A 24,952-nucleotide genomic window follows, 5' to 3' on the forward strand; every position below is an offset into this window, starting at 1 on the left:
AGGTTTATGACCCCAGGTTTTAGGATTATCTATAGAATGTACTTCAGATAATGCCAAGAGAAACATTTGTGAGGGAACCTCTGTCAGGTCAAATAGACCCAAATCCTGATAACTGACCATAATGACTTGAAAACAGGATTCTAGTACACTGTATAACCGTCTGGTTGGGTACAGTTTAAAATAAGTTGAAGTCTGTATGGTGATGTATGTAAAGCTTAAAACCCAGGATGAACAATGTTTCCTTTCTGTATCATTCTTTAAGTTGATTTTGCTGTGTGTGTTTCTGATTCAATAATATTCATAAGAACAGGTACATGTAAAAGAGAATTGTTTGTGAGCATTTAAAAGGAGAGCATTGCATGTGTCTGCATATTTGCAACCGCATGATATATGCTTATTGCATATCCTTAAAAAAACAACAACAACAAAAAACACTATTGCATTGCTTTAGATGCAGTACACTAATATTCTAAAGTACCCATATTTACCCACTTCGAGTACACTAGAAAATGACAAAAAAATGTACACTTATTTTTAACTCTGGAAGAGATTCAGAAAACACGTAAACAAAATGCCATTCCAGTTACCGGGACTAAAATACACCACAAATATACCATATATAAGAGGCAGTTAATTTGTGTTATATGTATATGTCCAGGCTGTGGAACACACGCAGTTTACATATATTTAGGGCGGCCTGTTACGAATATCATACAATGTATCAGAATGGACAAAGAAAATGTTCTCCAGAAAAACGATCTCCAGAATTTCCTCTCTCTCTCTCTCTCTCTCTCTCTCTCATTATAAAAGTCCGTGGTGCATTCTGGGATTTCATAAGTACAAACATGGCTGCGTCCTGTATCATACGAGTGATGGGGTCAAGTGCTGCAAAGGGTAAGAAAGTCAGATATGACAACATGGTCACAATATTAGAATTTGGTATTGAGTCTTGACACTAAGTTTAAAGATTTGGTTTCCAGTGTGTGTAGACGTGTGATGATATATCGTGCAGTACAGAAGTTTGTCTTCCAACGCTTAGTTACCGTAAAAATTACACAAAACTGGCTCATTGATGTATTACCCTTTAGTTAAACACTGTATCGTATTTGGACCATAACCGTCTACTTAATGGCGAATGGACAGTACTTGTACACTAGTATAATGATGACTCTCAGTTTATGAGGCACTTCAAATAGAACGCGAACACTGTCGTTACTGTTTGCTTTAAAAAGCGATAGGAATTTGTTTCAACAACATCTTGCTTTTGGTTGCGAGCAGTTAGACATTTTAGATTTATGAGTAACTAAAATGTGACAGACTGTTCATTTATTTTTATACAGGAATACTGAATTCCGCCTCCAAATGCATTACTTGGAGGGTTCTGCCTTCTACTGATGCTTTTGCCCAAAGTTCAGCCTGGCAGCACAGCAGATCACTCCATTGTAACCCCGGGGGCGCACTGATGTGTTCCAAAGCAGAGTCGGGGAAACCCAGTATAGAGGGACCCGAGTACATCCCAAAAAAGAAAGCCAAGAACCCCATGATGAAAGTTGGACTTGCCTGGTAATTAAGAGAGAGATTGAGATTGATTATTGTTATAGTTGCTCAAGATTGTTTTTTGTATTTTCATCTACTTTTTGTCTTCAAGGTAGTCCTATAGTAGTTCTAGGATACTTAAGTAAATAAATACATTTCCATCATAAGAGGTAACGCAGACTAGAAATATGAGCCCTTTACAGTTTTGATTTAATAAATACATTTGTTTGTGCTGAAAATGCAGGTCAAAAATTTCCCATTAAAACATTAATACTGTTTTATTTATTATTATCTATTTGTTTATTTCCAGGATTATAGGACTCCCATCAGGAATTATTGGTTTTCTTCTTGTCAAGCGAGAGGTAGATAAGAATCGCTTAAAACAATTAAAAATACGACAGAGGATGAAGAAATCCAATGAAGGAGAATATGAGAGTGACAGACACAGGACACAGAACACAGAGTACCCAAGGCCCTGACTGGATTTCCCTTAAAAAGATTGAGACCAAAGTTAAAATCAGGACATATATTGTAAATATTGTGTGCCTATAAGGATGACTAGAAAACCTTTTATATTAATAGCAGTCAGCTCCTGGCATGGCATGACAAATGCATTATTCAAAATTACAGTACTTTAACCGAAATGTGCTTTATACATTTTGATTTTTGTTGGATTGCCATGTAATGTATTCATAATTAAATGTAAACTTGATTCCACTAAAATAACACACATTTGAACTTATTTGCTGTAAATTTGTTTTCACCAACCTGGAGTTTTCACTGTATCTTAAATCTGTTGGCCTTTGGTGTATTAAGATTCAATTTCTTGATCTTTTTCTGCTGTGTCATAGTAATATTATATTTTGTATTTTAGGATTTTAACAACTTTTAAGTATCTAAACATATTAGCTTACAAGGGATTTTTGGTAAAATGCAGAAATTGTAAACAGCTGCACGCTAGTATTTTTGAAAGTGAGCCAGTGAACACACACTACTCAAACCATTGTTCCCTACAGTGTTGATAAGAAGTTTGAGTTCAAATATGTGGGCTACTCATTGATGAAGGGATTTTCAAAGGAGTCATGTTACAAAACAGGTCCTTAATTAGTGAATTGAACATGAGAGTTAAACTAAACAAGACTGGGCTACTCAGTTCAATAATTGAGGACCTAGTCAGAACAAGGTCCTGGACTGTACAGAAAGTGGACTGAAAGAGCCACAAGTAATTGACACTGCTGAATCAACACCTTAGTTACCCACTTTAATCCTGCACCCTTTCAGTTTTATAGCAGTTGCTTCTCCCAAATGTACATCATATACTTCTATATAAGATGGCTTTTGCTCAGTTTAGGACTTCTCAGGGACAGTACATGTACAAACCTGTCATGTTGAACCCATAGTAAGTATTTTTTCTTCACAGTACTACAGTTTGGGAATTCATTAGTACCACATTTTCAAAACTTTACTATGGGGAAAATGTATAACCTTTATGTTCATATTATTAGGACAACACACATGAACAATGCATACAGGTTTCAAAGAGTGTATTGAATATATTTTAAAAAGATATATAACAATGCCTTTTAGCACTTTTAACATCCTGTAAACAAACATACTTGGACAATCCTATGATGACTGGTCCAGCTTAGTACAGTAACATAAGTGTATTTTCCACTTACAAAAACGTCATAGTGATGTTGTTACAATCAGTTAAGTTTAATTATATTGGAAAAGTACTAGATATATACATGGTAAATAAACTAAATGGTGCCTGCTTTGTACATGGCAGCAGTACTCTAGAATATACTACATTTAAACTAATTCAACAAAATCAACTGAACACTCCAAAGACTGACATTTTGATTAAAAACTGCAACCCTTTTTTATGCATGTTTTCATATCATGAAATTCCATTTGGTTTTACATTCAAACATTGTTAGTAAGCCATAACAAATCATATACAGTAATCCACTCACAATGCTAATCAGACATAATCCAGTAAACTAGTTCATTTTTTGCATATTTGTAGGGAACAATGAGTTCAGTTAACCTTGAAAAGGGTTTTGAGATTGAAACTTTAAATATAACATTACCAAAAGAGGTGATGTAGGTATTAATGAAAAACGTACAAACATAAAATACACCTTATCCACACAAATATATGTAATATACTGGTACACACGCTACTGCAATAGGGTAAAATTTTTGATCAAAGCAGTTAACATATAGCATCATTGCTGTAGTCCACAATCTGGACACTGCAGCAATCCTATTTAATTGCCCCAATGAGTTGCAGTAGGTTTGTGAAAATGTTGATGATGTCAGTGTATAATCGGAGAGCTCCATAAACATATTCCTCGGGGCTGATTGCATGCTTCTTATTGCCCAGGATCAGCTGTGTGTCATAGGCCAAGAACTGTAGAGTGTCAAAAGAAAAATAAGTTGAAAGAAAGAGACATTCGCTTTATCACTAGAGTCAGGTAAAACAGACAGAAATTGATAATATGCGTATAAAACAAGTTACTCACCAGAGTAAATATAATAGCTGCAAGGGCTGCAAATAACATATGAAGCCATGGAATCTGGGGTAACAAAAATAACCCAATTCAATAACAGTTATAATGCACACACACACAAACACATAGTTATAATGCACACACACACCATGTGTTCTACTGTGCCCAAACTATTCCCTGGGCCTTTGGTACTTATTTCTCAAACTTGTCAAAAACAAGAGCTAAAAATGAATTAGTAAGTTCCCTTTATCAAAAAGAAAGACATTAGAATAGCATGCAAATAATATGAATACGATCAACGAATGCAAAATACATGTTGGTCACTCTGTGCAAATGGTGGTGTTCAATACTCTCAACTAAACAACACCTGCACAGCCCTTTGTCATGCAAGAGCCATTCAGAGGAAATACTGGGGGTGGGGGGTATCTTTTTGTATGTTCCTGATTGACAGATAGGCTTGGAGATTGCTTATTGTTGGCTTACATAATATTTCACTAAAGGGTAAGGGTTCAGTTTTCATATTCATTGTAATAAGACAGCACAGCCACTTACATATTTAAATGACAGTACGATAGTAGTGATGATGCCGGTGACAAAGAGAACAATCCCAAGGACAGAGAACAGGCCTCCGCATGATGTGAAATCCACCTGAGACAAAATGTTATGTGTCATTCATGACACAAAAGGAATGTTAAAAAACCCTCAGAATTCTAATTGTCAATCACACCAATCAATTAGCAATCCATATGCTTTGGTTGAGCAATGGGTATGCAGCTGTTTTACAGTCAATATCTGTACAATCTGAAGTACGGTCAATACAGTTGACTTATTACAAATCTTGTTGTTTAGTACCGAGGTTGTTCTAATGCTGCTTCCACCTGAATTAACCAACTTTTAAAAAATAACAACTTATAAAACGATACCTTTACCTTAGTTTGAAAACAGAAGACAGTAACAATGATGCAGACAATTGCAGTCATGCCAAGGGCCAGAAACACAGCCTTTGTGTCATAGTAACTGCAAACAAAGATTACAAATGTATCAAGAACATTATAAGTAACAGGAAGGCAATCCACTCCTTTAGACCCTGTCCTACACTGCACCCCAATATAGAGTTAGTTATTAAAGACTTAAATACGGTTAAACATAAAATATACTTATGTAGTTAGAGTAATACATTCATGTTCTGTGACATGAAATCAAAATTCTTAATGCACTGTTTTAGGTTACTTAAAACCCATTAAAAAGTACCTCTGTTACAGTCACCAGAAACTCTAAAATAACCCCTAAAATGTTTACACGTATTTCAGCTACACATATTACAAACCTTGAAATTGTTCCAGTCATGTAGGACATAGCCAGGGTCTGCATGGGAAAACAGAGATTATGTTATGTTATTTGTTTTAATTATACGCTGATGTTAACTTTCAAATTAAAGGGCTATCATATAGTTAACCCCTTGTCTCACATTTAAACTTCATTTTTGAAAATGCTGACTTACAAATACTGCCAGTAAAATTACATTCCAAGGGAAACGTCTCCTAAAAATAGAAAAAGAAATGTTCTCAAAACACAAACTCTTCTAAAACATAGATGACAATGAGCACTAGAAATGTGTAAACTGCAGCTCACCTTGGCCCTTCACAGCAAGATAACACCATGTAGGTTACAAAGAAAATCCCACTGTAGAAAAGGACAAGGTACAGTATGTATCTCTAATTGTTTCAGGGCAATTCAGCAAAATGTATCATCAGAAGTATTCATGAAAGTGTAGAAACTGGAATAAAATAACAGAATGTGTGATATGAGGGTATTAGGGATGCTATTAAGAAATTAGTTCCTGACAAATTCATTATAGGTCTTTTACTGTCCTGCCATTATACTGTCTGTACTAATAATACAACAGTTTGCTGAACACCCCTATACCAACTTTCCTGTAGTTACTGAAGCTAGTTTTCCATGCTAAAAGTATCTAAATTCTCTCTCTCTCTCTCTCTCTCTCTCTCTCTCTCTCTCTCTCTCTCTCTCTCTCTCTCTCTCTCTCTCTCTCTCTCTCTCTCTCTCTCTCTCTCTCTCTCTCTCTCTCTCTCTCTCTCTCTCTCTCTCTCTATTATATATAAAGAAACTGGCTTCATAACTGCTGAAGATTTTCATATGACCGGAAAAGCCGACCCCATGTGACTGCAACCCAATTCAAAACCTCATTATTAATGAATCTGCACACACCACGTACTTGGTTATTACCTGCTTTGCCTCATTCATTAATTCATGTATATATCACTGAATGTTTGAATAAAATAAAATAATAAATCTGTGTAGTCATCATAAACGAAAGTGGTTAATGTTTCAGCTGTTCACTGGTGCTATATGTGGACCTATATGAGTATTTCCACCTTGTGTTCCACGTGATTGAAGATTAAAAATTCTATGATGGAATGTTGCCAATAGGTTAATACTTGATCTAAATAATTGACATAGCTGTGAGCAGCAAAAAGATACTTACTAAGACACCCAATACACAGCTGGATATGAGCGGACAAATGACTTCACTGGGTGACTAAAAATAAAAAAACAAACCTGCGTTTCAGTACAGTAATGATACAATCGTTTAATTAAAAAAACATCAAAGGACGAGGCAGTTCTTATAAAAATGCAGTTAACAGATACTAATAGAAGACATTTGTATTTTAATCTCAATTTTTTTTTTTATAAATTTAGTTGTCACCAATTTTTTACCCTGATTTTTCTCCCCAATTTGGTATGCCCAATTATTATCTGTATCCTTGGCCCACTGCTTGGTTGCCCCCTAGAAACTCCCGGTCACAGTTGGCTATGCACAGTCCACATAGCCTGGACTTGAACCTGTGATCCCCAGACTATAGGGCACATCCACGTGGAGCACCTTTGCTGGATGCGCCACTCGGGAGCCCAATAATCTTAATTCTTAAGTTATTTAACAGCTTTTGTTTCTTACCAAAATGTGAAGATGGCCACAATTGCCACTGTAACAAGTAGCTGAGCTGCCAGGATGAGATATACCTATTATGAAAACACAAGCAATTCAGCCTCCAGCATAAAACATTGAAACCTACAAGCAGAGGTACTGTATATGATCCAACCCACATGTTAACAGAGACATTGCACATCTAGGTTTGATTTAAGATTGGAAATCAGCTATTGTATTGCTTTATATTTCAAAACTTCTCAGCATTTGATTTTTTTTTTTTTTTTTTTAATCTAACTCTTTTCTGAAGTAAGATGACTATATCAATACAACATTTCAGAAAGGAACATGTTATTTACTTTCTGCAGAAACAGCCATTGTAACGAATACTGTACCAACCATAAAACTAAGCATGTAAACAATTTGATTTCAGTGTTACCATTGCTTCAATAAATAGGCAGCTCTTTGAACTAATTTCCATGAGCTCATTATCGGGTGGGGCAGTGGAATTTCTTGAATCAGACCAGGGCACTGGGCTGCATACAGTAACAGTTCTGCTTTTCATTAAGCAGGGTTTTTATGGTACATGACTTGGTTTTATGTTTTATGTCTGGTTCAACTATCTCTCTCACTCGCAACACCATGCTAGTATACTGACAATACACAAGAGTAAAATGCACAACCAGCACTAATGTTGAACTAACGCTGTAATATTTGGTTCTCACCTTCCGGATGAAAGCATGCCGAACATTCTTATCATTCCAGTTGCTTGCAGTGAACCCTTCAGTATTATCACCATGTTGATCATATGTTCTGTTACCATCTGTAAAGCAATCACACTGCTTGAAGCTCTGCTGGTCATGTTAATTACTGAATGTTTTATGTAACAAAAGCAAGCTTATATTTCCAATAGTTGTAAAGTTTTTGCTGCTTATAAAACATATTTTTATAGTAGAATGCATGACAGTAATAATACTAACTATTGTGCTGAACTATGACTTCACAATGGTTTGAGGAGGGTAGTGTAAAGTTTGTCTTTTGTTTAGCCCTTTTTGCATGTACTGTCTAAGAATCAAAATAGAAACATATACTATTCCTATTGGAACTGTACATATACTGTGTCTTACCTACTGCATATTCCTATTGGAACTGTCCATATTGTAAAGACAATAACAGTTTGTACAGTTACATTCATTGAATGGTTATAAAGTTAAAAACAAACAGTTTTCTCTATTTAAAAGCAGATCTTCAGTATGATCTTTTTATTTACAATAAAAGTTAATACATTAGGATAGACTGTCTTGTGTAGTATGGTTATAACTCTGACTGGTTGAAATCATATGCATTATTTATAAATATTATTTGTCTGTTCGGTCAATGCTTGCACTTATTGACAAAAAGAAACTAATAGATGACTGAAGTAAACATAACTCAAATATTTTTTGTCACTAATATGGGGAGAACCACATTTGTTTGTTGAACCCAATTTACACTGCTTCTCACACAGTAACGTATATGATTCTGTAACAGTACTTCAGCACTGAAACACTTTATTCGTATGTTGGAATATACCTCCGTTTAGGGGGGCAGTTGGTGGCATCATCGGGGGCATCATGGGGGGCATCATGGGGGGCATTCCAGCCGGATTGTTGGGATTGAGCTGCATTCCTGGCTGAGGAAACATTCCAGGCTGGGAGTAGGGCCCTGGCTGTGGGTACGCCCCTGGCTGTGGGTACGCCCCTGGCTGTGGGTACCCCCCTGGCTGTGGGTACCCCCCTGGCTGTGGGTATCCTCTAGAAGCTGGGAAGCCACCATATGGTGATGGGTGAGGATACCCCCCAGAGTGGGGAGGGTATAGAGGATTATTTGCATCCTCATAGCCTGGGGGTATATCCGGCCTTGACATGGGGACAAGCTTTTCCCTCAACTCCTTGGCTCGTTTTTTACATTTCTTTCCTTTAAGCTGTTAAAAATAAAACATATGTCAGATGCTTCAAGAAAATGTATTCAAAGTAAGCCTTCTGTAAAGACCAAAGGTTAGCTACTCTATTTTTTTCAATTTTGACAGGAGGTTTAGCTTGCCCATCCACATATAATATACATATGACATGTACTGTACTCTGCCTACTTAATTACCTCTTGTATTTATGGAAGCTACTTATACCATTACCAGTAAAAGCACATACTGTACTTAGTAAACGTCTTTTTTATTTGTATTTTATTTTAGTGACCAATTATCATTTTTCTTTATTTTCCCCCAATTTGGAATGTCCAATTATGTTTTTTTTTTTTTTTTTCAGCAAGTCCCCACACAGTACTGACGTTCTGAGGATGTGTGAGGGTCATTCGATCTCACAAGCCTAAAGCCAGAATCGCTTTTACGGCGATGAATGTTCTCGGTGTCTGGCCAATAGGGTTTGCTGTTGCGAGATGAGGAGAAGCAATCCCTGCAAGTTTCTCATCCCCCCTCCGGAGCATCAGAGCCAATGTGACGTCTCACTCGGGGTCCCCAGCAAAGCTCAACCTCTTTGCACAGCCTGGACATGAACTGGCACCGTCCAAGCTGTGCAACTCATCCGGCGCTCCCAGCGGCAGCACTTTAACTGGATGAGCCACTCGGGGCTCCTTATTAAACTTGTATTTATATAAACCCTGAACCCTGACTTTCTTTCTGGTACCTGTCAGCAAAAACACTAACTGTGGAACTCATTGCTACTATGATGATCAAAACTTAAACTGTGGAACAACACTCTTTGTGGGCAGTCGTTCTGGAGGTGCACTAACAGAAAACAAGGAGTACACATTTTTCATCCACAAGTAGTTTTCAGACAGACTAGCAAAGTATGAGCATGCTAGAGCTGCCAATGCCAATTGCTGTTTAAATAGCAATAAATAGGTGCTATTAAACCAGTCTGCTACTCCAATTGCACAATTGAAATTTGTAACGTAAAATAGGACAATAACACCATATACTAATGAAAATGTGGACTTTCTGGTTAACCTTTTAGCAACACCTGCATATGCGTTTTCATATTGTGAAGTTTAAACGAAAACTTCAAGGCACAGTGAATTGGGGAAAAAAAACAAAAAATAAAAACAACACGCAAGGTAAAAGTTTATACTGTACATACCCTGCCAAGGACATAAATAGCACATTACTGGAGTCAGTGTGAAAACGTAGGGCACATTAAGTGTAATCACTCTTTATAACAAATGTCAATGCACCTAATTTTAGCAAGCAGTTCTAAAGATAGTAGCAGATTCATTACTGCAGCCCACCCAATCAGACCATAAATAATGCAAAAATAGATCAGCATATCCTACATTTTGAAAATGTACAATCTGTGTTAAAGAATGCCCTTACCAAGTTTTATTACAATTGGGAAAGCTAATCTCAAGTGTGACATGCCCTGGCCCACCAAAAATAAAACACACTGTGGGCTTGTAGATAATATTGTAAAACTCACTTGCAATATTTCTATCCACTTGGTTCAGGAACATGAAGTGCTGTAAAAAATAAATAAATAAATAAATAAATCACATGGCAACAAGATAAACACAAACTAAACACATTCCTGAATATGTGTGAATCAGCCAGCCAAGCTGGAAGCTGTCCCTGGAAGTCACTAAGGTTTAGAACAGGTCAGACAATTGACATTTAAAAAGAAATAAAACGCTGGTTAACATTAGACTGATTTTCATAACCAAGAACGATCAAAGAAAATAACTCCGATCTGATTTTGATAATTACCCTTGAGTACATTTAATAGTTTTATAACCACTCAGATAAAGCCAATGCATATCTCCACCCTTGCTGTAGGGTTTAGCATTACTAACTAAAGTACTTCATATGTTCATGTTTAGGCGTTGGTGCACTGTGAGGCGTTTCCACAAGGAGAAGATTCCATTACAGAGAGTAAATTGTTCACATACTGTTGGGAGACAGTAAAACACTTTGTAACAATAATAAAAAATAATGATCTTTGAATGAATACCAACTCTTAGGCATGTTATGTCATGTTCAACTCTAACCTAACTTACTAGCCTTTACTTGCACTTATCTTAATATTTGCAGGAACTTAATTGCGTCGTGCAGGCCGTGATATGCTCATTTAAACTCCACCCAGAAGCCAAAACCTCTACAGTGTAACGGAAGTGTTTTTTTCCCAATGTTTGTTTTCGAGGTGCGGCTACATAAATTGTCATTTTACCTTGTGTAATATTCCACCGGAACAATGGAATGTTACAGACGCATTTCAAGATTTCCGACTTTGATGGAAAATAATCCTATTTGTAAACGCACAGTGTTAATAGTAGCTAAATGACCTATAGTTTAAATGAGTATCTGCATACAACGAAACTTTTATTTGAATTTCGAACAAAAAAGGCATCTGTATAATAATGACACCAAATACTAGTATTTCAGTGAATTGCTTTTTTGTAGAGTACACTAAACATTGTGTCATCTAACACATAAAGCATAATTACGAAGTCGCTCCACTAGCTACCCAAATGATAATAAACAAGTTCTACCGCATAGATATAAAAATTAAATTTAAAAAACACCTAAATAAGACCCAGTACCATCCGTGTGATGACCAATGTAATTTGTATGCAGTTACAATCACTTTTTAGTACTGTCTGTATGCTGATACAATTGTGCTCCCAGAGAACGGGCTAAAATAGGTTCACAACCACATCGGAATGAAGTGAAATAATTACCATGCTGAGGAGCATTAAACTATTCAACTCAAAAGGTCAATCGAGCGTGTAATTTATGTTTGACTTCTAAAATCGATTCTATCTGTTCATACCTAGAACAATCATCAATTACCAGCACACCCAACTAAATAAACCAAAATTAAAGCGAGAACACCACGCCTTGTTCTTTCGGTAAAAGTAAACAATTTAACTTGAAATATAATGTGTTAAAATAAAAAATAACAATTTAAAAAAGTAAAGTACAGTTTTGTAGTAGAATATGTATTATTTCTAGTTACTTACAGTACTTCTTGTGGTTTTCCATACAGGTACACGCAAAGAAGAAAAGGTAGAAACAAGTGAAAAAATATGTTGGTTACAATAGATTTCAAACTTGATGAACCCTTTCCTTACAAAAAGTTGTAAATCCGTACCTAATAAACCCTTTCCCAAGTAAGTCTTTCAAGATTTCTATTGGAATTAATGTAATGTAATTGACACTTCCTTGAGTTTTGATCAAGTTATGCACATTAAGGAGGAGTTTGGGATCCGATCCAGCAACACGAAAAACTTGCCAGCAAAACAACTATAACAGCAATTATACTAGCTTACCCAAACCAAGCCGATTGCCTTGTAACAGCGTATTCAGGAAAATGAAACCAAAAAAAAAGTTTTTTTTTTTTTTTGGGGGGGGGGGGGGGGGGGGGGGAGTTGTGGATTTTGGATATTGAACATAAATTTAATATGGTAATCGGTCAATTAAGAAGAATTACGAGAACTGACAAGATGACTCGGAATCAAAACGCATATTCCCCGATACTCCATATTATTTGCAATTATGATTTCTGAGAACATACATACTTGCAGAAACAAGTTCAGTTGGTTGCTTTGTCGTCCACCAGACGCAAATTATATAAAATACTACACATATACAAAAGAAAAAGTGTTTAAAGAATGTACGTTGCAAGTCTTAATTTACACTTTGGGTTACGATTACATTACACTAACCAAATAATTTAATTACAGTATGACGTACAATTAACTTTTTTTTGTGCAACATCTTCAATGGGGATTTTAATAAGAGAATGACACCTCTGTACGTGTCAGTAAAATGCAGTCATTTTACCTCCGAAAAAAAAAAGACATCACTGTCACGTGATAGCGAAGAGAGGCGCTTTCTGACAATACGGTAGAGGTTACGCCCACAGCCATGGCTCTGCTAGACCGGTGTATGTTCTTGGTGTGTTTTGCCTTTGCTTTCAGTACAGCGTTACGAGAAGGAGCCGTTGGTTTTGGGGTGTAGGTGCAAGGGTGATGGCAAGGACAGAGAAACCCCTGTTTAGAATCGCGTGACTAAGAAAGAAAAAAAAAAGGAGAAACAATTACTTTTCTGGTTACGAAACCTTGAACGCACTCGCAGTAACGCTACTGCGCTGCTGTTGTACTGCTCAGTTCAGAATGAAACCTGATTGATCCTGTTACTGTAATACTCTGCAGTAATTCCTTACTGTAACAACTATATTATTTAAGTCATTAAATTGTGTAGGTGTTTTGTTGGATTTCATTATACCCTGTTGTTATTTATAAACCTGAATTTAATAACTGGCCATCGAGGCGACTGAACAGTTGTGGCTGATGAGACAATACCCAGGTGTTAGCATGTCAGTAAAGTCACGTTCTTTTAAGATCGTGTGTCTCACCATGTCTTACTAACCTAGCTGTTTTGCATCATGAGTTAAGACTTAGGGGTGGCCTGCACGCACATATCTACAGAATTACATAATGGTAGGCTTACTGCAGGTGTCTTTGTTCATCTTTCTAGCTTTAAGGTATTGGCATTGCAATGTGGTTGATCAATCTATGAAGAAATAAGCAGGGTAAGTCATTATGGTGGATAGAAAATACTGGCTGATTCATTCGTTCCCATCAGATCCTGCTAAGTAGTTGCATTCACAGTTTTTGCATGTTTTTTGTTAGGATTCCCCCCCATTATTATGCAGGTTACATAGTCAGGGGTACAATGTGGGCTGTGTCGGACACTTACCCATGATTTACGTTCGCTCTGACTTAACTTTCTCTGTTAAGTTGCAAACTTATTACTTCAGAACTTTTGTAGATAACAACAGTAGTACATATTCACAGTATGGTGTAACACGTTTTGGTAGAAAACAAAAATGAAGAAAAACAAAATGTTTTCTCCTCTACTGAACACACTCCTCTTTCCAGAAATATCACTGTGTAGGGCTCACCGGAAAGAAATTCAGATTTTCATTTTCCTGCTTTTTCAGTAGGTGTGTGTGTGTGTGTGTGTGTGTGTGTGTGTGTGTGTGTGTATATATATATATATATATATATATATATATATATATATATATATATATGGGGGGGGGGGGGTGATAACCTTGTTCACCTTGGATTTTAGTGTGGGTGATGACATTTCTCTAATTGTAATGATGATGAAGGCAATCCGAGTTTTTGGCTCAGCAAAAATGGGTGTTTTTTACACTTTTAAATGCAGTTCACCTAAATTAACACATTTTCCCTAAGTTGTGTAAACTATATTCACCTTTATTTTGTTTCTATCACAGATACACGCTGTACACAAAAACTAAACTGGGTTATATGTTTTATAAGAGGCAGGTGAGGAAAGCTCGGGAACGCTTTCCGTCAGGCCACTCTACGGTTCAGCCAACGACTAGAAATAGTAAGATTCACTTGAACTTGCAAAGCTTCATTCATAAGTTGAAAGACACATATAGTAATGGGTCTCATTCGCACAGGTTTAATTTACTTGAATAAGTAACCCATGAGCAAAAGCTTTGTGTAGAACTTCAAATGATACTACCATTGAGTTTCCTACCAACTTGGGACTTGTAAGTTCAAAAGCACATTTTCATAGAGCAATAACATTATTTGACAGAATAAAACCAGCAAGAAACGAGGCAGAACATCAGTAACTTTTCCTTCTTGCTATTTGTTATTTTATTCCAATTTGCTATTCAAAATTGTCTTTGCCTATGCACTTTGGGTACTTGGTCTTCAAATTACCTGCAGGTAACATACCACCTTCATGTTACAAAGTTCATATACTACAGGTAGCCTTGCCTATTTGTATTTTTACATAGTATCTGTTTTATATTGATTTCAGATGTGAAAATTGTACCGATTCCCGTATTGACAGATAACTACAGTTACCTGATTATTGACACAACATCAAATGTTGCTGTGGTCGTGGATCCTGCTGATCCAGAAATGGTCCAGGTAAATGGTCGTTGTAGTTTAGAAGCAGAAATGTGTTTAAGTTCTGAATACTGGTTCATTTTGAAGTATTGCCATTTTTTGCAGTTAGCTGCATACACACTGCTGTTTAACTATTAGAGTCCTCTTGGGTCAGTTTGTTGATAGACAGACTCGAATACAGTACAACATGCAAACTGTATCCAATATATCATATTGCTTGTGATTGCATAAAGCTATTTGCATATGCATATTTGTAAACCTAGTACTGTATTTGCGTGTCACCAAAGAACATGTGATCTTTGTGAATGAAGAAATCATTTAATTCCACTAACCAGCTTCACAAGTATGAGCTTTAAAGCTGCGAAGAGCAGAGCTTCATCCATATCTTTCCGGAACAGCAGCCCATAACCTTATGTTTACGAGTGATGTCGTAGTTCGGAAGTCTGAAACTAAAGACTTTGCAAAAGATGTAAATATAGATTTGATCTCCAGTCAAAATTATCCATCTTCCACTTGAAATCATTGTAAATGCTGTAAAGTCTACAGAACGTTCATGCAAGTTCTGAAGGGCATTAATGCAAGTTCTTTGTCACCAGCCCTTGTGTATACAGGTCATAGAAAAAAAAGTAACTAAAATAATTTATCTTGTGAGCTTCTGCTGTCTTGGGTGGGAGTATTTCTAACTGAAATGCAGCCTCTCCCTGGCTACCTTCCAAATTCAGTGCTGTACCGACAACGCTGTGTGACCATCTGGTTTGCTTGGCCTTTGACCTGAATAAGATTGAGATACTCCTGCCACTGTTGGCATTGGCCCATTTATCGCAATATATCCATTCCATTGCCTGAAGAGCTGGAAGTCCGGTCAGTTTAGTTTCGTTATCTGAACTGTCTGTCCTTTACATTAAAGACCTTGCAGTATGAATTTACAAGCACCCATTTTTCTCATAGCCCTATCATACCCTGACACTAATAAATACACTGTATATCCTTGTAAATGGTTTCAGGATCTCCTACCTTTGCTGCCTGTATAATTGGAGTCCAGGGCCTCCATTAGACTTTATTTTCCAGGTTCTTTTATTGCGAGATGTACCCCTCTATAAATTAGTGTGCATGTTGTGTGCGTCAAGTTCAGACCGTCACAAGATACCACTAATAAAACAAAGATGCTCTGTTAGTTTGAACAGCAAGTGGCATTACTGTAATCCTTGTGGAGGGCAGTCATTTTGGTTACAAAGAAAGATAAATGTGATTTTAATAAGTTAGTTTTCTGTTTTCCTTTAGGCATGCCTGGAGCAGGAAGGAGTGACTCTGGAAGCAATCCTATGCACACACAAACACTGGTGAGAGAATTTGAACAATTGCAGCAGGGCAGTCATTTTAAAATGCTATTGATTTGAGGCAAGCAACCTCTCACAATTATAATATCAACCATATTATTGCATTACACTTCAAGTGAAGATTGGTACAGTTTTGTTGAAACACGTGCATTCTAAGGTTTTGTTGAAGGTCCAGGATTGTTCATGTTAAATTGTGGAGGAATTTATTGAGGGTTTTTTCCAATTTTAAATACTGTTTTATGATGTGAAATTTGTTTTCAGAAAATTGTATTGGGTTGGTTATAAGAGGCTAAGATAGGTTCTCTTAAGAAATTAAATTCTAGGTTATCATGTTTTTTTTTTCTTTCTTCAGTCATGTTTTCTCAATATTGTTTAGATAGCTTTTGCAGTAATAAACTTCCACCACTGCACACCTCAGTCTGGTAGGTTGTTCCTGGTTGCAGTTTTGTAGGTTGTAAATTCAAGGCTTGTTCTGAGTTAGCTATATTTCTATATCAAGCTCAGTGGGGTGAACGTTAAGGGTGGCTGCTATCCTATGCCTGTGAAAGGTTCAGCAAGACATAGATTTTAACATTATTAGGAGGCCAGGGTTTTATTGTCAGTGCAATTTCTAATCCATATGTTTTAAAACTAGAGTACTGCATAAGCTGATGTCATGGTAACTACACCAGGCAAAGACAGTTGTGTTTTTCAATACACATTGAAAATGTCTTTATCTAGTTCAAACAGTTTTACAAGAGGTTGTGTGTTTGGAGGGGAGTTTCTGTGTATAATGCAAGGTTCAATGGTAACTCTGTTCTTGTTCTAGGGATCACAGTGGAGGTAATAAAGGCCTAAGGAGGCTGCACAGCTCCTGTCGAGTCTACGGGAATGCCACGGATAACATTCCAGGGCTCACGAAGTAAGTCCTGATCTGGTTCAGAAGCAGATATCCAGAGTCATGATATTTTTTGTACTTTGTATTCAAAATGCTTCAGCAGTAGTGTGTAACTTTTGGAAGTGGACAGCACTTTTACACCAGCGCTCCACTCAGCTTCTCAATTGGTTGTGTTCTACAGATTAAACTAGTAACAGGATTAACCATTAAAGGAAGATATGCTTGCATTTTAATCTTTTACAAAGAGATTGTCTGTGTTTTCCAAGGCAGTGAATGGCTATGCTTTATAATTGTATATTTGCACTCCTTTTTGTTTAAGGACTGACATTTATTTTGGAAGATTTTGAAGTGAAACAGCTGTTTCCTTGCTTTAACCACAAAAAGTCACGATTAGAAGCTGACATTTCCTGCCTGGAACATAAGGGATTGCTACACTTGTGGTGTAAAACAAAATTCTTCGTAACTGTATTTCCGTTTAGTTTCCAGCCTCTGACTTCAGTAATGTAAAACATTTTATTCATTACTCTTCTGTCTAGGCATAGTACAGTACTCTAATGCTTATGTTTCTCAAACCATGTAGGCTATATTTAGAAGGGCATTACAAACTGTGTGTTTATCCTTTTGTTAATGATCAGTTTTGCCAATTTCAAGCAAAAAGGGAGTTCACTTTTTTTTTTTTTTTTTAAATATCAGCAGTTAGCAAAACATAGTAATGCAAAAAAATATCCCTCTAGCAGAAATGCAGAGCTAAATCTGTGAAATGGTTACTGCTGTTGGTACTGTAGTTGGCTTTTCTAGCTCATGAATCTCCAGTTTAGGAGTTGCTGATCTACTGGCTTTTACCGTTGACCTTTACAATCATAAAGTCATACATAGGGTGACAAGCAGTTGTTTGGAACACTAAAAATCTATCCAATAAAGACATTTTCTGCAAACTCCAGTCTAGTCATTGTTTGCTAACAATAACAAGAATAGCCGTTAACCTGTAGGCTTGGTTTACATGCATGGCCACTTTCTCAGCAGATCTCAGGGAAGAAAATGTAATTAGAAATTCATAGGCCACTATATTAATCACATCTTGCAGTACAGTTTTATCTGGTTTAGCATAATTGAGAGGAACGGTAGTTCCTTGTCAAACAAAACCCTTTTTGGTGGGGTGTGGTTTAATCCGAATTTTCACTGTTCGCCTTTTTGACGGATCATACAAAAACGATGTGTTCGGCATTGGCATCCGTCAAATGTCCTACCGGTGACAAGGGTATCCAGAGACTTTTTTGGACATTCATCTTTCTTGAAGTAACTCCCGGGCTAATATATAGGGTTGTAAGCACGTATGTCAAAGTAGACCAAAGTAGCTTAACTCTCTCCCTGCCATTGTGAACCGTAGGTTCACCGTCACTTCGCGCAGTTCCTTGACCGGTGAAAGGATATGGTTCTCATTCCTAGTCAAATGTACAAAAAGTCCCCAAAACTTCGTCATTTTTTTTTTCACGGAACAAGCCGGTTTTGTAGTAAAAGTGGCAATTGACTGTTTTGTCAATAGAATGGAAAGTCAATACCTGTCATACAGTAAGAGAAATAAGTCACCAAAGTAAGGTAAAAATGCCCTTTTTCTCCCAACATATTTTTTTGCAGACCCCAGTTAACTTGTTTTGTCAACATGGAAATATACTAGAGCAAACTAGACATTGTGATGTCTATATCAAAAAATAATTTAGATGACTATAAAAAAAAAGTCTGATTTGCATGGGATTTGAAACTATAACCTTCAGTTTGCAAGCGTGTTGTGTTTATGTCAGTGCTACACAATTAGGTGAGACAAGCAGTATTTTGAAAGATGAAGTCAACCAGCTGAGACCTATCGGGACTTTGTTATATTTTGGAGATTTGGAGTCATCACTTGCACCACTTTGTCAGTTGTGCCTGTTTGCTTGGTGCTGGACAAGGTTGCCCCAATGTTTTTTTTTTTTTTTAAACTTGGCTTGGTTTTGATATCTTCATTTTAATTGGCTGTGCACTTTTAATAACTTGCCATTTTTTCACATTTCCAATGTGTTTTTGTTTCAGATCATCCTACACGGTGGAAATTGGACTTGATATGTGTCAGAATATAATGTTGTAATGTCTAAGAAGTCATATGGGCAGATGTATGACTCTTACTTCTTGTGTGCATTTTCAGTCCTCTCTCAGATAAAGATTCAGTAGAGATTGGCAGGCTACGTTTTCAGGCCTTCTTCACTCCCGGACACACAGTTGGTCACATGGTTTATCTTCTTGATGGGAAGTCCATTGACGGTCCTTCTAGTCTGTTCTCAGGAGACCTGGTATTCCTTTCTGGCTGTGGTAAATCTTAACATTTATTTCCCTATTCCCTCAGGTTTCTAGCCACCCATGTTAAGTTATTGATTTAAACATTGTTTTGTCTGAAAAGACTTCATGAGGGTTTGTAGTAAATACTATCTTGCCTGGCATAGTAAGCACCAAGCGAAACCATTTCCCCCAAGAGACCTATATAATTAATAGGTGTGTGTGTGGTTCAGACATTTTGTGGAACTATTTTGTTAGCTACAATTACTTTAATTGCAACAAGACAAGAAAATGCTATGAAGTAAAGAATAACTCACAGATTTAAGAACAATGTCATGTGATATCAGATTTCTTGTGAGTATGAAGCATCTTCTGAAAAATATGCAGTTCAGGCACCATTTTAGTTACATATTTAATTGTGACAGGATAGCGTTGCGGGCCCAGGTGGTATTGGCAGGCAAGGAGACTCAGAGACAAGGAAGCTGCAGTTAAAGTGCCACTGCGCTGTTTAATAAACAAAAGGCAATCAAAAAGTCAAACAAAACACTACCCAAAAAACACCTCCACCAAACAAACGAATTTCCCCATTTTTATAGCATTTGGTTGGAGCCTAATTATCAATTATTCAATTCGCTCCAGCCACATTCTCACATGTATTTTGGCAGGGATAGGAAATTAACCCCATCCCTGCCAACCACCACCAAATCACCACACAACAATATTATTATTTACAGACAGGGCCCTGCCCTGCCACATTAACATTTACAAGGTTATTTGAGTGCAGTTTATTGGTGAACTACTATGACTGCCATTAATTTGGCACAGTAGCTGTGTATTGTGAATATTGGCCACACTGCCCTCTTTATTTTAACATGAGTGACACCTGATTGTCTGAGCTGTAAAAATCTGCATCTTGATGTCTGTAGCTTTGTTTTTGTTCTGAAGTATCTGAGGTTCTGTTTCAGGGCGAATGTTTGAGGGGAATGCCACAACAATGTTGGCATCGCTGGATGCTGTTGCTTCTCTGGCAGATGAAACCCTTTTGTGGCCAGGTATTGATTTTAAAAGCTATTCAATTACAAAAAATAAATACAATTAAATTCAGTAAACCCATGGTTATTCCCAAGGGGTTAATTACATATTGTGCCTCTTATGTCTAACCTCCTTGTTCATAGTACATGTTGACAATAGTCATCATCTTTCACAATTCAACTAAACCGCAGTGCTACTCCTGTATATGTGTATTTTCTGCACTTCTTTCTAGCTTTGGAAGTGGTAACTGGGGTGTAATCTTGGGATCCTTTCTGTTCATGCTCACCAGGTCACGAATATGCAGAAGATAACTTGATGTTTGCTGCTGAGGTCGAGCCTAACAACACAGCTCGGAAAAACAAGTTCCAGTGGGTTTTACAGCAGAGAGAGGGGAATATGTGCACTGTAAGTGTTATGCATTTCATATCTGTGCCTTAGGAGGCAGTGTGATCCAGTGGTTAAAGTCCAGGGCTTGTAACTAGAAGGTTAACAGTTCAAATCCCACCCCTGCCACTGACTGACTCACTGTGTGATCCTGAGCAAGTCACTTAACCTCCTTGTGCTCCAACCTCTGGATGAGATGTTAAATCACTGTCCTATTGTAAGTGACTTTTCATATAATGCACAGTTCACAGCCTACATTTATAATGTGCTTTGTGATGGTGGTCCACTATGAAAGGCGCTATATAACAAATTATTATGTATTATTATTTTTTGGAGATTAGATGCACAGTAACACGCAGCTTTCAGCACATTGAGTCGGAGCTCAGTGGGAAAGAATTGTATCAGCATTTTTATTTATTTTTTTGTTACATAAATGTTTTTGATACAGAATTTATACTGTGTAAAATGTTTCCAGAGTGTTAATATGGAAACACAGAATTAAAATGCAGCTCGGAAAACCAAAAGAGCACATGAGTAATTGTTACCCTGCATTTTCTGTAACCCTGCCAGCGTGCTCATTAGGTTTATTCTGCAAAATAAAGGGAGGGAGGGCATCATTTTTTTCTAATCAGTTTCAGTTATTTGAAAAAGTTCATGGCTACTGTGTAGTATCTGTACACGCCCTGTTGTTGCTCCAAGTTTCGCATTTAAGCTGTGTGAAATGGATGAGGCTGTCATGACAAGGAAAAAAACGGGTTTTGTTCAGAGGTGGGGTTGAACACTTAGCTTGCCGCAACTTTAGATGACTGCTCTAAGCTGAGCAGTGGTTCCAACCACTGCCAGGAGATTAGAGATGCACCAGCGGTAGGCAACCAAGACATATTGCTATCGTAAAGAAAATAAGTGTTGGATTCAAACTTGTTTACTTGGTAATTAGAAAGTATGTTTGGCAGGTCAGTAGATTATTGGTAGTATTCATGGCAGAATTACAACAGGTGGGTTTAGGGGGCATTAACAGTGCATTTTGGTTTCTTTCAAATGTCAGCATCTAATAGGCTATAGTATATCCACTTGTAGTGACTACTGGTATTGGCTTCCCATGATGCCCCAGGTTCACTGTCCTGACATGAATATGTCTTACACTACACCCTTCTGTTCTTTTGTAGTTGATGTGAAATACACAAAATAAAGTAAAAAATTTTTTTTTTTAACTTTTTACCCTGCTTCCTTTTTATTGCAGTGCCCATCAACTATCCGAGAGGAGAAGGAATACAACCCATTCCTGCGCAGCCACTCAACTGAACTTCATCAAGCTCTGGGGCTGCAGCAAGAGAGTGAGGAGGACTGGATCAAGTTCAGAGCTAGAGTTCTGGAGGAGGTGCACAGACGCAAGGACGTTTTTAAAGGAAGATAGTGCTCACCTGCTGTGGCAAAAATGAAGAAAGAAAGTCTTTTGGGAGGATTTATGTGGTCCAGTTATAATCACTATGTTCAAATAGACACTGGAAAGCAGATATTATTTGGAGTCTGCTGTGCCAAGAAGATTTTGTTTATATTAACAAAAGAAAAAAGTTGCAGATCTTCATTTCTGCTGGTCTGTTTTTAGAACAGTTGATCAAATTGACCATTCTTTGTACTGTGAAAAATCAAACACAGTGCAATGTAGTAGAATGGCTGTGTTACAGGCATATTGTGGGATGAAGCTTAGCATCAAGCAATACAGAACATTGTGTATTTTTTCCTTTTAATATAAAACTGTTTTGTTGGATAGTCGTGATACAGTTTAGTAGCAGATGTTGAATGATTGTGGTGCTTTCTTGCAGCACAGGTGGCGTTTACATACACAAGTCATAATAGTTTTGCTCACCAGCTGTTTGCCCTACTTTTCAGGAAATGCTTTGCTAAGCAGTTCTGATTTAGAAAAAAAAAATCGGCCATACCAGTGCAGATTACTCAATTCACAGTCATTTAGGGGAGGGGATATTTAAATTTCCGTGTCTGCTTAGTAAGTAGGAAAAGAAGGACTCTGAATATCGTGAGGAGAGCTTCATGCATGACTCTGAGTATCGAGAGAAGAGCTTTATGCGTTGCCATGAAGATAAAAACATTTAACCATGAATTCACGTGTTGTTGCGTACATTTTGAATTATGCCGCACATTAGTTACTTGTTTGTATGGTTACCTTTCCAACCAAAATTATATAAAATATAATTTCTCCAAGTTTAACTACTTAGAATTTATATTTGTGTGTATTTGTGGAACATCTAAAAGTTAAATTTCATTAATGCTAGAACCAGAGTCGCCCACGAGGTACCCCGAGTCGCCTCCTGTCCTCTTTGCTGGGTATGAACTCTGTATTTGCCCAAGTCTAAACTATCATGCTATGGCCATTACAATATATGTAAGTATTCATCATGCATGGTAGTTATGTTTCATGCTACCAAAATAATCTTAAAGGTGCATGTTTCTCCAACAATAACCTACAATATTCAGCTTGTTTTTATATATACAAGCCTGTTGTTATCTCTACTGGACCTGGCAGCCATCAATTCCTTCGTGATGTACAAGGTAGGAGAGTAACACACGCGAGATAAATCAAGTTACTTTCGTTTTAGATTAAAAAACTACTTTTGTTTTTACAGTTTTGTATGTACATATACCTGTTTACACACTAGTTTCTTTTTTTATAGTTTAACTTCATTTAAATACAGCGTCATGGCTGCAGAGTCGATTTTCAAGTGCATGTAAACCAAGCCAATGTGCCACATGTTTATAAAAATAAAGAGCAAATCAAACTTCAAATATAACATTCACAAAGGTGGAACTGTAAGTACACGTTTATAAAATAAAATGCTGTGAATCACTAACGATTTTAAATTGTGTTTTGGCAGAGTTATTGTATTTCATAGTTACAGTTTAAAAAAAAAAAAGTTTGCTTTACAGTTGTTTCACCAAGTGTATTTATATTATCATGATCTGCACGTGTAACACGATTTAAGAACCCATTCAGTATGTTCATTCATAATATTGTAGCGATCTCGGTGCCCGCAGGCCGGCGCATCTCACAGGGCAAGGCACTCAACACACAGACGGAGAGTAGGCGCGAACCGGTGACTTTTCGCACTTCAGCATAGAATCGATACCGATGTACAGCCTGCCTACCGCCCGCGAGTGGACTGCCTCGCCCAGTGTGATGCCCTAGCCTGCGGGAGCCGAGATCTACAATATGAATACAAACTGAATGTGTTAAAACGTATTACACGTGCAGATTATGATATATATATATATCATAATCTGATGATAGCTATAAATAATGATAGCTATAAATAATGCATGTGGTATGACCTAATTGATGTCAGTTTAAAAAAGAAAAACATTATTTATTTATTTTTAGTCGTAATTCTGAAATTAATACAGTGCATCCATGGGGTTGTTGGGAACAGCATCTGAACATTTCAGAATTTTAGACTGTAAAATATAACAGTTTTTGTAAATTGACAGTCTGGTTCAGCTGTGATTTAAGGCGACAGGCACCCAAAAAAATGCATTCAAGTTTTCTCGAACATATTTATATTTCTGCAACAGAAGCGCCTAGAATCTCAAGTGTTCTGCTCTTAATGCTAGTAAAGATCTGGGTAAAACCTTGACTAATCTTTTTACCCTACTTTGGCAAGGCTTTCTTAGAGTAGACCACATATGTTATGATAATTCCATATTACTGGGTGTACTGGAACCACAATAAAAAGTAGTAACTACAGGTATTATTATTATTATTATTATTATTATTATAAGTATTATTATTATTATTATTATTATTATTATTATATTATTATTATTATTAAAGTTTGGTGATAACAAACAAGCCGTGGTAAGATCCGGTCACTAACCTATCATGCGCTATACACTTTCTGAAGATATAAATTAATGTTGGCCTATAGGTATAAGTTAACGTGTTTATTGTAAGATATAAGGGGGGGAATGGTGTGCTTTCATGATAATGACTTGCACGCCTAATACCCCGTAGCTGTGTTAAAAAATACGTTACTGTTTCTTTAAAAGAAATGACACCTCCTGTTGA

The 24,952-nt window shown here is 37.0% G+C and overlaps 3 protein-coding genes across 7 annotated transcripts; 2 read left to right on the top strand and 1 right to left on the bottom strand.

Annotated features, from left to right (window-relative positions):
* Window positions 1-822: 822 nt before the first annotated feature.
* Window positions 823-2,259, top strand: si:ch73-71c20.5 (DUF4748 domain-containing protein). Its single transcript, XM_041263908.1, has 3 exons — window positions 823-894; window positions 1,341-1,563; window positions 1,847-2,259. The coding sequence occupies exons 1-3, from the start codon at window positions 846-848 to the stop codon at window positions 2,013-2,015; spliced, it is 441 nt and encodes a 146-aa protein (XP_041119842.1). The 5' UTR covers window positions 823-845; the 3' UTR covers window positions 2,016-2,259.
* An 806-nt stretch (window positions 2,260-3,065) lies between these two features.
* Window positions 3,066-12,336, bottom strand: LOC121323113 (protein lifeguard 3-like). Of its 5 annotated transcripts, none has more exons than XM_041263907.1 (14): window positions 12,310-12,324; window positions 12,001-12,004; window positions 10,464-10,503; window positions 8,569-8,959; window positions 7,722-7,819; window positions 7,027-7,091; window positions 6,556-6,609; window positions 5,685-5,735; window positions 5,554-5,593; window positions 5,380-5,417; window positions 4,982-5,069; window positions 4,605-4,700; window positions 4,065-4,118; window positions 3,066-3,952 (listed from the first exon to the last, which is right to left on the bottom strand). In XM_041263907.1, exons 4-14 carry the CDS (start codon window positions 8,900-8,902, stop codon window positions 3,806-3,808), a joined length of 1,065 nt encoding a protein of 354 aa, XP_041119841.1. In that variant the 5' UTR covers window positions 8,903-8,959; window positions 10,464-10,503; window positions 12,001-12,004; window positions 12,310-12,324; the 3' UTR covers window positions 3,066-3,805. The 5 variants fall into 5 exon arrangements, with proteins under 5 accessions (XP_041119841.1, XP_041119836.1, XP_041119838.1 ...); XM_041263902.1 differs by lacking the exon at window positions 12,310-12,324 and adding an exon at window positions 12,132-12,192 and having other exon boundaries at window positions 12,001-12,007; XM_041263904.1 differs by lacking the exon at window positions 12,310-12,324 and adding an exon at window positions 12,132-12,146.
* Window positions 12,337-13,479: 1,143 nt separating this feature from the next.
* Window positions 13,480-22,551, top strand: LOC121323015 (probable hydrolase PNKD). The gene is made up of 9 exons (XM_041263734.1): window positions 13,480-13,526; window positions 14,286-14,401; window positions 14,846-14,958; window positions 16,219-16,277; window positions 17,083-17,175; window positions 19,331-19,494; window positions 20,424-20,510; window positions 20,780-20,895; window positions 22,115-22,551. Exons 1-9 carry the CDS (start codon window positions 13,480-13,482, stop codon window positions 22,286-22,288), a joined length of 969 nt encoding a protein of 322 aa, XP_041119668.1. The 3' UTR covers window positions 22,289-22,551.
* Window positions 22,552-24,952: the final 2,401 nt, after the last annotated feature.

The sequence above is a fragment of the Polyodon spathula genome, chromosome 11, assembly GCF_017654505.1.
Source record: "Polyodon spathula isolate WHYD16114869_AA chromosome 11, ASM1765450v1, whole genome shotgun sequence".
NCBI classification, from domain to species: Eukaryota; Metazoa; Chordata; class Actinopteri; order Acipenseriformes; family Polyodontidae; genus Polyodon; species Polyodon spathula.

What these genes read in the sequence shown, in the direction of transcription:
- si:ch73-71c20.5 (XM_041263908.1), top strand. Translation starts at nt 846, where the DNA reads ATGGCTGCGTCCTGTATCATACGAGTGATGGGGTCAAGTGCTGCAAAG. An exon ending in GGGGTCAAGTGCTGCAAAGG is followed by an intron (nt 895 to 1,340) that starts GTAAGAAAGTCA and finishes ATTTTTATACAG; the next exon opens with GAATACTGAATTCCGCCTCC. An exon ending in ATGAAAGTTGGACTTGCCTG is followed by an intron (nt 1,564 to 1,846) that starts GTAATTAAGAGA and finishes GTTTATTTCCAG; the next exon opens with GATTATAGGACTCCCATCAG.
- LOC121323113 (XM_041263903.1), bottom strand. Translation starts at nt 8,902, where the DNA reads ATGTCAAGGCCGGATATACCCCCAGGCTATGAGGATGCAAATAATCCT. An exon ending in GGCATGCTTTCATCCGGAAG is followed by an intron (nt 7,092 to 7,721) that starts GTGAGAACCAAA and finishes TTTTCATAATAG; the next exon opens with GTATATCTCATCCTGGCAGC. An exon ending in CAGCTATTATATTTACTCTG is followed by an intron (nt 3,953 to 4,064) that starts GTGAGTAACTTG and finishes GACACTCTACAG; the next exon opens with TTCTTGGCCTATGACACACA.
- LOC121323015 (XM_041263734.1), top strand. Translation starts at nt 13,480, where the DNA reads ATGGTAGGCTTACTGCAGGTGTCTTTGTTCATCTTTCTAGCTTTAAG. An exon ending in CTGATCCAGAAATGGTCCAG is followed by an intron (nt 14,959 to 16,218) that starts GTAAATGGTCGT and finishes GTTTTCCTTTAG; the next exon opens with GCATGCCTGGAGCAGGAAGG. An exon ending in TGAAACCCTTTTGTGGCCAG is followed by an intron (nt 20,511 to 20,779) that starts GTATTGATTTTA and finishes CATGCTCACCAG; the next exon opens with GTCACGAATATGCAGAAGAT.